The sequence below is a fragment of the Gopherus flavomarginatus genome, chromosome 4, assembly GCF_025201925.1.
Source record: "Gopherus flavomarginatus isolate rGopFla2 chromosome 4, rGopFla2.mat.asm, whole genome shotgun sequence".
NCBI classification, from domain to species: Eukaryota; Metazoa; Chordata; order Testudines; family Testudinidae; genus Gopherus; species Gopherus flavomarginatus.
This window is the reverse complement of record NC_066620.1, coordinates 39,771,026-39,784,009: the sequence shown is the minus strand read 5'-3', so window position 1 is coordinate 39,784,009 and position 12,984 is coordinate 39,771,026. Positions and strand designations below refer to the sequence as shown.

The following is a 12,984-nucleotide window of genomic DNA, read 5'->3' as shown; positions in this document are numbered from 1 at the left end:
GAAGAGCATCTCTATTCCGCGCCGAAGCCAGAGACTCAGCTGATTTTCCTACACGCTGAGCGGCCCACAGTCAAGATGATTCACGGGCATGCCCATAGCCAAGATGGCGTCCGAACCAATACCTCTCTATACGCGGTTACCAGCAGTCAAGATGGCGACAAAATCTGTGCGCTCTGTCGCCATCTTGGTTATGGGCAGTTGGCCAGATACTTATTCTAATCTGTCCGGTTGTTGGCTTTAAGGCATATTAACATTTTCTTTGCTATTTTACCCCAATTTCGTGCCTGGAAATGTTTGCTTTCGGGCACCTGCCTCTTTCGATAACCGTAACTTAATAGAGAAAAGTGGATATGTAACAAATGGGTTTATTATCGCGAGATGCTCCTTGTAGTAATCCCACGAGCTCCTCAAGGTTACAGAGACCCAGGTGAGGCGCTGTATAGGTTAGGGCAGAAACACGCAGGACGGTTTCCACAGGGCCCTCTTGCCCTTATCAAAGATGGCTGCTGCCGTCCCGCCTCCCTAGCGTGTGCTGGGAGAGCCTAGCCCGCAGCAGTTGTAAGGGCAAGTCCTTTTTCTGGGCTGCCGAGCGCACGTCTCTTCCTCCCCACCTATTCAGTCCCCCCTTTGTCTATCCCTGGCTGCTGCTCCCCGGGCGGGGACGGGTCAGTGAGTGGCTCAGGGCTTGTTTCCCCTTGAGCCCCTGGGGGTGCCCTCAGCTTTCCCCTAGCCTGCTCCCAGCAGCCGCAGCATGACTGAGGCTACAGCCTGTCCCGGGAGCATCCCAGCTCCTGTTGCTAGGTGTGAGTCAGGAGGAGGAAAAGGAGAGGGAGACGCTGAGGAAGGTCCGAAAGGAAGGAAACAGGGAGCCGCTAGAGCCCGGTGGAAACTGCTCAGAGAGGTATAATGCTACTTTACATTTCCCCAAGGCCCTTTCCTCCCAAGGGTGCCGCAGAACCTGCTAACCTGTGCACAAGGCCACTGACATGCAGCCACTTCTGGGGTGGTGGGCGATAGCTAGGCTATTGTCCCATGGCAAAGCAGCCTGGGGGCGGGGGCTTTTGGTCACACACTGTGGACGAGTCCTGCACTTAGGAGAATGCTCTCCAGGGGCACTTGAATGTCTATGCACAACAACGAAGGCTGCAGTTTTTAAGGGCTGTGCTGAAAGATGCCTTAATGCTTTCAATTGCAATTCACCAGGATGAAGGGCTAAGATAACATCGCTGGGGTCTAGGCTTGTGGGCACAGGGAGTTTAAGTGTTTCAGACCTGGTGCTGAGACCACTAAAGCACCTCCCAGAACATACATTGTGCACTTCCATTGCAACATGCTTCACCTGAGAGCCACAAAATGCTGTGCAATCACTTAGCTTGTTTTCACAATATTTTGGTATGGTATATTTGCAATGACTGGGGAACTGCAGAGCTATTGCAAGCTGTGACTATTCAAATGAGTGGAATGTTAAAAAAGGCATTGAAATACAAACAGCGAAACCCTTCACCATAAACTGAGAAACTCTTAAAAATTAACTTTCAGTTGATCTGTAGGGGTGGACCAATGGGCATTAGTGCATAGTGCCCATTCCTGCAGGCAGCCCCAACTTCATTGGGGCTCTGCACAGATGGCAGTGTCTGCCCATGCAGGGCAAATTGCAGGCTCAGAGCCTTAGGCAGCAACAGTTCTGAGCAAATGGGAACTAATGCCTCAAAATAGTATATGTACTATTAACTGGCATTTCTATTTTTCTATTAACTGATTTTTCATAAAGAGACAAAAATGGTAAATGACCTACAGCTTGTATGTTTTCAAATACTGTATCCTGGGCTTGCCAATGGAATTATGGAATTGTGCAATTTTACAGATTGTCAAAGCTGCAAGTTCAGAAAATACTGCATAGACATAACGTGTTAGAGTGGGTGTAACAGTAATAAAATAGGAAAAGACGTACAAAAATAGGGAGAGGAGGGAAGGATGTGATGAGGGTTGGGGAGGAGAGGAAAAAAGGAGAGGTTAGGTGGAATGGAAAGGACTTTTCATCCTAAAGGATCACACAGTGCTTTCCTATACTTTAAAGGTAATCAGTGTTGCAAATTCTCATGAAAGAAAGAATATGAATAGATGAGAATGTCAGTGTGTTTGTTTGTTTTTGTAATAGCAGGTTTCTAGTCCTTATGATTGTGGAGAAAAGTTTGAAAACGTGACCTAAATGTTTCCTAGAGGCTCAAAACCCAGAAGACAAATAAAAACAACCTAAAATATATGATTTTTTAAAAAGTATCATGATCTCTAAACAAATCTCCTGATTTTTGGGTACCTGAATCGAAATTTTTGAACGCTTAAAGTGGATAATTAACAAAGTCTTACAATACTTGCGACGTAGATGAGCCTTATGGTTAAAGGGACACTTGTCGCTTTAAAACTCACACTTCTCTTTGAAAATATTGTGAGTGTTATTGTTGCATGTGATGCCTAATGCATCAGTTCTGCATTTAGCTATGTGCAGGCAGACTCCCGCACTTGCACGGAGCCCCATTGAAGTCTGTGGGCTCAGAGGGTCAGCCTGTGAGGAACCAGCTATAGGCTTAGGACCCAAGATTGCTGCTGTATAACTGAAAGGCATTAGAGAAAGAGAGGGGGTTTTGGTATTATCTTTCATTTTGTTTAATCTGTGCATTTGACAACACCTTATGTATAGTCAGTTTCCATCTCTGTATATGCAAGTAGAGCCCAGTCCTGCAAACACACATAAACAATGCCACTGAGTTCAGTAGGACTGCTCACATAGGTAATGTTAAGGACAAGCTTAAGTGTTTGTAGGTATCATAAACCTAGTCCCAGATTTGGACCTTAGCGTCCAAAATATGGGGGTTAGCATGAAAACCTCCAAGCTTAGTTACCAGCTTGGACCTGGTAAAGCTGCCACCAGCCAAAAAATTAGAGTGTTTTGGGGCACTCTGGTCCCCACAAAACCTTCCCTGGGGACCCCAAGACCCAAATCCTTTGAGTCTCACAACAAAGGGAAATAAACCTTTTCCCTTCCCCCCCTTCCAGGTGTTCCTGGAGAGATATACAGAAGCAACCTCCGTGAATCTAAACAGAGGGAGTCCACCCTCTCTAATTCCAGTCCTGGAAACACAAGCACTTCCCTCTTCACCCAGAGGGAATGCAAAGTCAGGCTAGTAAATCTAACACACACAGATTTCCCCCTGACTTCTTCCTCCCACCAATTCCCTGGTGAGTACAGACTCAATTCCCTGGAGTTCCCCACTAACGAAAAACTCCAACAGGTCTTAAAAGAAAGAAAAAATACATAAAAATGGTCTCTCTGTATTAAGGTGACAAATACAGGGTCATTTGCTTAAAAAATATTGAATAAACAGCCTTATTCAAAAAGAATACAATTCAAAGCACTCCAGCAACTATAGACATGTAAATACAAAAGAAAAAAAACAATAACCCTTATTGTTTTTATGAACTCTGTACTCACAACTTGGAAACAGAAGATTAGAAAGCAGGAAATAGAAATCCTCTCATAGCTGAGAGAGCATACAGGAAGAAGACCAAGAACAAAGGAGTCACACACAAACTTCCCTCCACCCAGAGTTGAAAAAATCCTGTTTCCTGATTGGTCCTCTGGTCAGGTGCTTCAGATACTTATTTCCATGTGAAAGAGACGTTAACCCTTAGCTATCTGTTTATGACAGTAGGTCTGGGGCTGAAGTGTAAAATTACTTATGTTTAAGGGTTTGCAAGATTGAGCATAAATGCCCCAATCCTGCAAACACTTATTCATGTGCTTAACTTTAGTTGAACAAGCAGTCCCATTGTGTTCAATGGCATTACTTTTGTGCCTAAAGTTAAGCATATGCATAAGTGTTTGCAGGATTGGGGCCTAAAGGTAGTATGGGTGGGATCCACAAAGGTACTTAGGTGTCTAAAGTCCAGACTTAAGGGCCTAAATCCCAGTTTTGTCTCCACTGCAATCTACGAAATTGCAGCTGAATCCTGTAGGTGCCTAAATCCACTGGGCCCCTAAGTTTTCAGAATAAAAGTTCACTAGCTCCTATGTTTCTGGCTCTGGGCATGCATACTGCTGCCTCACTCTAGGAACTGAGATGCCCACCTCTCTGTCTAAGCCCCAGAGCAATTCACAAGCCAGGGGTAGATAGACATTCAGCTCTCTACATTGCATGCGGGGCCTGATCTAGTTAGTAGGTGTGCTCAGAGGTCACCTACCAGATCAGGTCCTGTCCAAAATCTGGTCAGAGAGGAGGTGGTTAGAGCATGTGCCTGGGTGTGGGACATGCAGGTTCAATTCTCCCCCCTCTGCGAGAGAGGGGGAAAGGATTTAGATAGGGGTCTCCTACTTCTCAGCAGAGGTGCTTGAACCACTGATCTCTCTCTCTCTCTTTATCTGTCTCTGTCCTGGATGTGGATTTTACACCTACCTCTTCTTCAAGATCACTGTCATGCCAGAGCAAGCCAGCCTTCCACCTGGCTGGTAAATGGCTTGGCATCACCAAAGTGGACAACAGGAAAATGGTGTTTTGAAGCATTGCTGACATTCTGCTCTCCACCAAAATTTGAACTGTCACACGAGCTGTGTCTACACCAATCTTTTTTTTCTTAAAATTTCCCGCTGCTGCTGCTTGCTTCCATGAATTCAGCTCCACTCATGGCAGCAGTAAAAAGAGTGGCAGCAGCCACCAAAACCTTCCAGTATTTCAGAGAGAAGTAAATTCATAGATTTTAAATAAAAAAAAAGAAGTCATGAGATAATGTAGTCCGACTCATAATACAGGCCATAGAACTTCTCCCAGTAATCCCTGCGCTGAATCTAAAAACTTGTGGTTTAACTAGGTATATCTTCTGGAAAGACATCCAGTTTTAATTTAAAGATTTCAAGTGTTGAAGAATTTACCACACCTTTGCTAAAACTCTTCCTGTGGTTATTTAATCCTCAGTGTTAAAAATCTGCACATAATTATTTTAGAGCCCCAAGGTAATTGAAAAGTCTTTACATCATTTCTTTAATTTCACATCCGTTCTAATTTATAAAAGGTTCATTTTTTAAGCTCAGTTCTCCCTTTATTTCCTTTGTCAATTATCTGAATGTTTTCCCTACCAGTACATGCTTGGTGGATGATAGTCACTGTTTGCTTCCTCTCCTAAATTACAGCAGAACTTCTGTCCAGAAGAGTGGAACCAGTGCAGAAGAAAAGCAATATTAAGGCCCTGATTTTGCAAATATTTACACTAGAGGCTGTAAATATTTGCAAAGGCTGTTTAAACACCTATATATATATATATATATATATATAAGGCTGTTTAAACACCTAACTACCCCTCAGGGTGCCTAAGTCCAACATTTAGACCAGTGGTTGGCAACCTTTCAGAAGTGGTGTGCTGAGCCTTCATTTATTCACTCAAATTTAAGGTTTTGTGTGCCACTAATACATTTTAATGTTTTTAGAGGGTCTCTTTCAATAAGTCTATAATATATAACTAAACTATTGTTGTATGTAAAGTACATAAGATTTAAAAAATGTTTAAGAAGCTTCATTTAAAATTAAATTAAAATTAAATTAAATGCTGGCCAGGACCCGGGCAATGTGAGTTCTTTGGCATGCATGTCATAGGTTGCCTACCCCTGATTTAGACAATGCTGGTATTCACAAAACCCTCGCTCAGCTGTCGCCTAAAGGTGGGCACCTAAAGTCATGAGGTGCTTGAGTTTCTGCTTTTAAATTTCCCCTCTGCAGGATTTATAAACTAGGCATTCCCCGGCTATCTAGCCTTCAAGACTCAAGCTGGTATATGCGCTTAGAGTATGCCTATATCCATGTGAGAGGATGAGGAAGAGATGGTGCCACTCCCATCCCCCTTATACCTTTAGCCAGTGGTTACTGCACTCAGTTTGTGGGAGACTTCGGTTCAGTTTCCCTCATTGCCTTATATAGAACAGGCATTTGAATTTGGGTCTCCCATCACCCAGGAGAGTGCCCTAACCCCTGGGCTATAGAGTATGCTGGGATGGGTCTTTTTGAATCTCTCATTTTGAAGCTCTTCCACTGTATGTAAATGATTAAATATTAATTGGGCCAGAGAGAGGGAATGACTATATAGCCTCATGGTTTAGGCACTCAGATTGGAGACTCATGTTCCAGCTTCTCTGCTCCAATGAATCTATAGTTATTTATACACAGTACAACAGCTCCAGCAGATTCAGAGATATCACTACTACCATGTTTCTTGAAAAACCATTCACCTGGCTTAGGCACCTAACTCCAGGAGGGGGTTCAAGGCTGTGAATCCCATATGGAGATAGATGCTTCCCTCTGGCCTGGAATTAGGTGCCTAAGTCTTTTTGAGGGTGGCACTTAGTGCACACAGATCTGCAGCATTTCTGTTGGCTATCTTAGGCAGTTCCCTGCTCAGCATGCTGGCTTTTGTGAATCCCATTAGGTGCCTAACTCTGGCCATGCATTGAATAGGGAGTCTCGGAGCCTAACTCAGGGTTATGAATTCCATTAGGTGCTAGGGAGTCTGAATCCTCTAGTGCAGAGGTCCCAAAACTGTGGGGCGAGCCCCTATAGCAGGGTGTGGAGAACGTTTGGAGCGGGGGTCAGCAGGCTTGGGCCAGTCCCCGGGGGGAGGGGCAGGGAACAGAGACGGATGGCCACCCAGTCCTGCCTCCAGCTTTGCTTCAGTCCTAGCCCCTGCTCCTGGCCCCGTCCACAGCCTCCATGTGGCTCCGCTCCTGGCCCCACCACGGCTCAGCTACAGCTCTACCCCGCCTCTGCCTCCTTGCCTCCTGGCTGCAGTCTGGAGGTGGGGCAGGGCTGGGAGCGGAGCCGCGCCTGGCCATGGGCCCAGCTGCCAGTTCCCACTACAGCTTGGTTGTGGCTCGGCCCCTGGCCACGGCTCCGTCCCTGCTCCCGGCCCCAGACCCACTCCCAGTGTGGCACCAGCCTCGGCCCCCTTAACCTTGTCTGTGTTATCCTGCCCGGGAGCCATGGGTGGGGGTGGGGCACAGACAGAGGTAAGGGGGAGGCGCAACCCTGAAAAGTTTGCAGACCCCTGCTCTAGTGAATCCCTCCAAGGTTCTTCATTTTAAACATGTGAGTAGTTCAGTTGACCTCAGTGTGATTAGTCAGCTGTCTAAAATTATACATCTGCATAGGTGTTAGTAGCATTAGGGTCTTAATTTTAACTTTTTTTTAATGTGTAATTTTGATTTCCCATAATTTGGAGCAGTGGCCCTGGAAAGACTGCCCATATGATAGTATTGTTTAATGGATATGTTTGGTTTACTATGAGATTCTCTGTTGTTGTCCTTTAAGTTAAGATGAGGGAATGCCAAACAAGGCTAATGTGTCACAGTAATTACATCCACACTACAATTCTGAGCATTTGTTCAGTTTGTTCATGGTAATTATTGTTCTAGTGTTATACCTTCTCAGCTTTGGAAGTTTTTGTATGGGGAAGGTTTGGTTGGTTCAGTGAGCAAACCTGCCAACCGGAGGAGCCTTTAGTCTGTTTTTACCCTCTCCTCCCACAACAAACACCGAAAACAGCCAACCCTCCCCTGCCTCCATTCAGTTTTATTGGACAAAATTCCTATAATTATAATTTATGTTAAAGAAGGAGAACCATAATAGGAAATTCAGACTTACAGGTAAGAAAATCAAATCTGTAAATTCCTTTTTCAGTAAATTATGTTGGCTGGCTATGCACTACACACAGAAATATTTCCTTTAATTTGTTTTAATTGTACTGCATGTTAATTGTGTCATGTTCCCGCTTAAAACACAAAAAACTGCAGAGAACTCAGGAGCAGTGTCTAGGGTGATGCATTTCTGAGTGTGTGGGGAGAAGGCTTATGTTCCCTCCTCAACCTGTATGTATCTGTGACCTTTTCCTCTGCAGATTTCTTGCTTCTTCATGTTCTTTATTAGTTCTTCTATAGGTTTTACATGGTCCAATGAACAAAGATCAATTTAATCTTACTGGTCCATCTGAAGAAAAAATCTGTTCTGCACTCTTTACCAATAATGTTCAGATAAATCCATGAATCACAGAGAGCGAGATGGGGACAACCTTCCTACATATTCTCCTTAAACAAAGCATTTTGAGCAGTGGTTCTCAGATGGCATCTGGAAACTGGTTTCAGGGGAGTCCTGATGCCCCCAATGGGGCTGGAGCTCCTCCCTCAGCCCCACGCAAACCCTGTATCAGTAGCCAATATTGGTACTTCTACAGTACAGGTAAACTCAGGAGAAAGTGATGGCCAGATTGGCCAACAGACCATTTTTTACAATCATGTGGATTATGTTTGAACAGCTGCGAACCCCCAGGGTATATATGGCTCTCTACATGCCCAAGCAGTGCCTCCCACATCTTCACTGCTATTTATGCCCATGCTAGCTAGGAGTGCAGTGTCTGAGTTATACATGCTGCCGTAAGTGTAGACAAAATTTAAATGAGTGACAGACATTTTCAAACATAGTCTTTGCAAAAAATGGTCTTTCCCCACTGCTGAAGCCTTTCACTACCAAACATTGCATATCTCAGTGTCTAAAGGACAGAGCAGTTCATCTTGCAAAGAATGGTCTGATTTAACATAGGGGGGAAAGGAGGGCATCTTAATTTTTGTTGTTAGTCTAAAACAGTGGTTTATAATTAAGGCTATGTTTTAGTTATGGGTATTTTTAGTAAAAGTCGTGGACAGGTCATAGGCAGTAAACAAAAATTCACGGCCCATGACCTGTCCATGACTTTTACTGTATATCCCTGACTAAAACTTGGGCTGGGGGGACGTGGATACTCTGTAGGGGGGACAGGCCAAGGGCTCCGCAGGTGCTGGGGTTGTGTGGCCCAGGATCCGTGCTGGTGGGAGGGAGGCTGTAGATGGTGGCGTGTGGCCCGGACCCATGCTGGGGGAGGGTGCAAGTGGTGGCACGGCCTGGGACCCCTGCTGGGGAAAGGGAGGGCTGGGTGGCGGTGCATGGACCGGGATTCCTGCTGGTGGTGGGGGTGGGCGGTGGCACGTGGCCTGGGACCCATGCTGGGCGGGGGAGAGTTGGCAGGGCTGGCAGGTTCCCTACCCACCTCTGACTGGCATGTCCCTGCAGCTTGTGGGGGGAGGGGCGGCTAGGGGGGCTCCACACGCTGCTCGTGCCACAAGCGCTGGCTCTGTAGCTCCCATTGGCTGGGAATTGCAGCCAATGGGAGCTGCAGGGGTGGTACCTGCGGGCACAGGCAGCATGCAGAGCCCCGTAGCTCTTCTGCCTAGGAGCTGTAGGGACATGCTGGTGGGAGCCAGGTAGAAAGACCCCTCCCCTCGCCCCAAGGTAAGCACTGTCCCACACCCCAACTCCCTGCCCCAGCCCTGAGCCGCCTCCCGCACCCAAACTGCTGCTGCTGGCTGCTGGCCGCTGCAGAAGTCACGAAGGTCACATAATCCGTTACTTCTGTGACAAACATGCAGCTTTACTTATAACCAGACAGAACACCATTCTTCAGGACTGAATTGTCTTAGCACAGAGCAGTAGGGAGAAAGTTGTGGTTTCCCACTAATCCCAAACTTGGAGCTAGCTGTCACTAATGGTCTCTCTTCAGTCTGTCAGGATTTCCTCAGTTGTTTGCAGTGGTGTTGTAGCCATGTCGATCCCAGGATATTTGAGAGACAAGGTGGGTGAGGTAATATCTTTTACTGAACCAACTTTTGTTGGTGAGAAAGACAAGCTTTTGAGCTTACATAGAGTTCTGTAAGCTCAAAAGTTGGTCCAATAAAAGATACTGCCTCACCCAGCTTGTCTCTTCAGGATTTCCTCATTAATTTTCGTATCATGCTGTTTAATGTATGATGACAGGCTACGATGGATGGTATTGAGAACATGACCTATGAAGGAAGGCTGAAACAATTGGGTTTGTTTAGTTTGGAAAAGAGAAGACTGAGAGGGGACATGATAGCAGTTTTCAGGTATCTAAAAGGGTGTCATCAGGAGGAGGGAGGAAACTTGTTCACCCTAGCCTCCAATGATAGAACAAGAAGCAATGGGCTTAAACTGCAGCAAGGGAGATTTAGGTTGGACATTAGGAAAAAGTTCCTAACTGTCAGGGTAGTTAAACACTGGAATAGATTGCCTAGGGAAGTTGTGGAATCTCCATCTCTGGAGATATTTAAGAGTAGGTTAGATAAATGTCTATTAGGGATGGTCTAGACAGTATTTGGTCCTGCCATGAGGGCAGGGGACTGGACTCGATGACCTCTTGAGGTCCCTTCCAGTCCTAGAGTCTATGAGTCTATGAGTATTAAACTTGAATTTATCATGGATGTGGCCCTGATTTGAGAAAATACCCAAGACCAGGTTGGGTGATGCTGCAGGGCCTTTACTGGCCCATATCTTGCATGTCCAGTAAATGATCCCTTCAAATGCTTCAATTATTGCACTGTCTCAGATATTTCTTTTAGGGGGAGGTTGTAGCAAGGTAGGTCCAGGAGCACTGGAATCCTCTTTAGCCCTGTGAATTTGGTTTAGGTTTGTGTATTGGTGAAACTGCCTCAGTGCTGTTGTTTGATAGACTCCGTTTGGTGATGGAGGGAGATATTGGATGTTCCATTGATTCTTTTAGATCTGACCACTGTTTTTGATAGCATCCATTATGAGGTGACATTGACAACCAGGGGACACTAGCAGGAGTAGATGGAGTTATTCAGTTATTTTCATTCGAAGAGATCCTAGGGAGTAGTTGTGGGCAACTGCTCATCTACTCGGAGGACTGTGTTATGGTGCATTCTATCGGACTCAGTTCTGTCACCACTTATGTTCATGGTGTGAAGTTGTTGTGAGAATTAATGAGGAGAAGAGATTGATAAAAAATAGTTAGGCATTGTATTAGAAAAATGCAACAAAATTAATCAAATATGTTGATGAATATTATTTAATCAGTTCTAGTGAGGCATTATGAATTGCATTTTCTTTAGTATGGAGGTGTCACTCAACTCTATATTTCCATCTAGTCCAGTTGGTTTGGTTGAGCAATTTTCCCAGGAGTTAACCCAGCATAGCTCTTAAGTGACATAGACTTCAATGGGACTACTTATGTACATAAAGATACACCCGCTTAAGCATGCTATTGGACTGATGCCCTGGGAATATTAGGTCTTGGATGAAGTCTAGTTGGGTGAAAACTCAGTTTGAATGAGACAGAGGTTACTTAGAGTGATGGGGCATGCCTGCGATTTGTCATTAGTTTCTCCTGTTTCTGGATGCCTACATAGCAGATGTGGCCAGGATTGCACTTGGCCAGCAGTCTGTCACCATTTATGTTAGCTACAAAGCTTTAGATAAAGCTATTCATAGCTTTGTTATCTTTGGGTTGGATTACTTTATGCATTTTATATGGGCTACACCTGAAGACCCCCAGAAGATTCAACTAGTGCAGAATATGGCTCACTTGATTCGTGGTGCACCTAAGAAGGAAATATTTGTTCCTGTTCTGTGTATTATGCAGTGGCCTCCAATCTCTTACAAGGTGAAATACAGGGTGGTGTTTAAAACATAGAAAGCCCATACTGAGGCTTGTTTTTGTCTACTGAGCTGAGGTATCGCTCTTCTTGTGTGATGGGGATAGAGAGGGTTGAAGTTGTTTCAAGACTGCAAGACTCAAAATAGAACATTTTTCAAAATTTTCCAAGAATTATTTTGAAAAGTTGGAATTTTTGTTTATCCCCTTATTCCCCTTCTTTCCTTTTCAATAAAACCACATTTTTTCAATGGAAAAATTTTGACCAGATCTAGCTGACGTGGGTGAGATCAGCTGAGGTACTCATGCAAAGATTCTGATTTTTCCTATCAGCCTGCTTGAGAGGAATCTTTTGATCTGCAAGGCTTGTGTGTTCTCTAGGTCTTTTTAAGGAAAGGTAGAGTAAATATGGCATTAGGGGCAATGGTGTTGTAGTCGAGTAGGACTCAGGATATTACCTCACTCACCCTTCTCTCTCTCAGGAATTAGGGGGCAGTATTAACTTGAAATCAGTCAGTGTTTTAAAAAAACTAAAACTAGTTTTAAGTACTACACTTGTCCTTAAGTCTCCCTGCCAATTTTTGTGGATTTTACGATAATTTTCTATTTTATAAAATGTTTTTATCTGTCCTTTTCTTGTGTGAAAGACTCACACAGACAAAAAGGGGAAAATGACTTTCTGACTATACTGGGAAACAGGAAACTAACTATAAACAAAATGTTGTCAAATCCACAGTGTAAACATACTAAAAATTACTTTCTGCAATCTCAGGTTAGTTATTCTAACAATAAATATTTTAAAAAGAAGTCTCATTTTTTTTAAACTTGTCACTTAAGTACAATTTTTTTGTTCATTCATATCATTGGATGAGTAATTTCATGATTTATTTTGTAAGAATTTTGTTTTATTATATATGCACCCAGAAGCATATTTTTTTTAGTTTGACATAAATGCGATTTATTATTGTAGCCTTTTTTTCAGTGGTCATTTAAAAAGCCATATTACTTAAATTGTTTCCAGCCAAATTTTAAGCGTTTATCCACTTTCTACAGTGGAGTAATCAAATATAGATTATAGCTCTGGATCAACTTTTTTCTTTCTTGTATTTATCCGTTTCCTTAGTGACCATTTCTCATTTGCTTTGCTCTATAGAGTACTAGTTATATTATTCCCTGGGAGGGTATTAATTTCGAAGGCATTATATGGTAAGTAAGTGAGTCTTGAAGTTCACTTGGAGGGCATCATGAAAACAGAGAAGACTGTGTTTTTTCAAAATGTTATCATAACTAGTTCTAGATAGCTTTGTTTTTGTCTACAGTTATACAATAGCAATACTATATCTTTGTGACTTGTAACACAATTTTGATGCTTCCCGGAGTTGAATTAAGAAAAGAAACCTGGAGTCTTTTGAAAAATACATGGGTGAAATATAACCATACCTCATGTTC

At 43.8% G+C, this 12,984-nt stretch overlaps 1 protein-coding gene across 3 annotated transcripts in view; it reads left to right on the top strand.

The window, feature by feature from the left end:
- Positions 1–321: 321 nt before the first annotated feature.
- CAMKMT (calmodulin-lysine N-methyltransferase) overlaps positions 322–12,984 on the top strand; it is a 389,892-nt gene continuing 377,229 nt past the window's right edge. The window contains exon 1 of one of the 3 annotated variants that reach the window (XM_050951924.1): positions 322–901. In XM_050951924.1, coding sequence (XP_050807881.1) covers positions 752–901 — 150 coding nt within the window. In that variant the 5' untranslated portion in view covers positions 322–751. The remainder of the gene's footprint in view (positions 902–12,984) is intronic. The other 2 variants (XM_050951927.1, XM_050951926.1) reach the window with 2 other exon arrangements.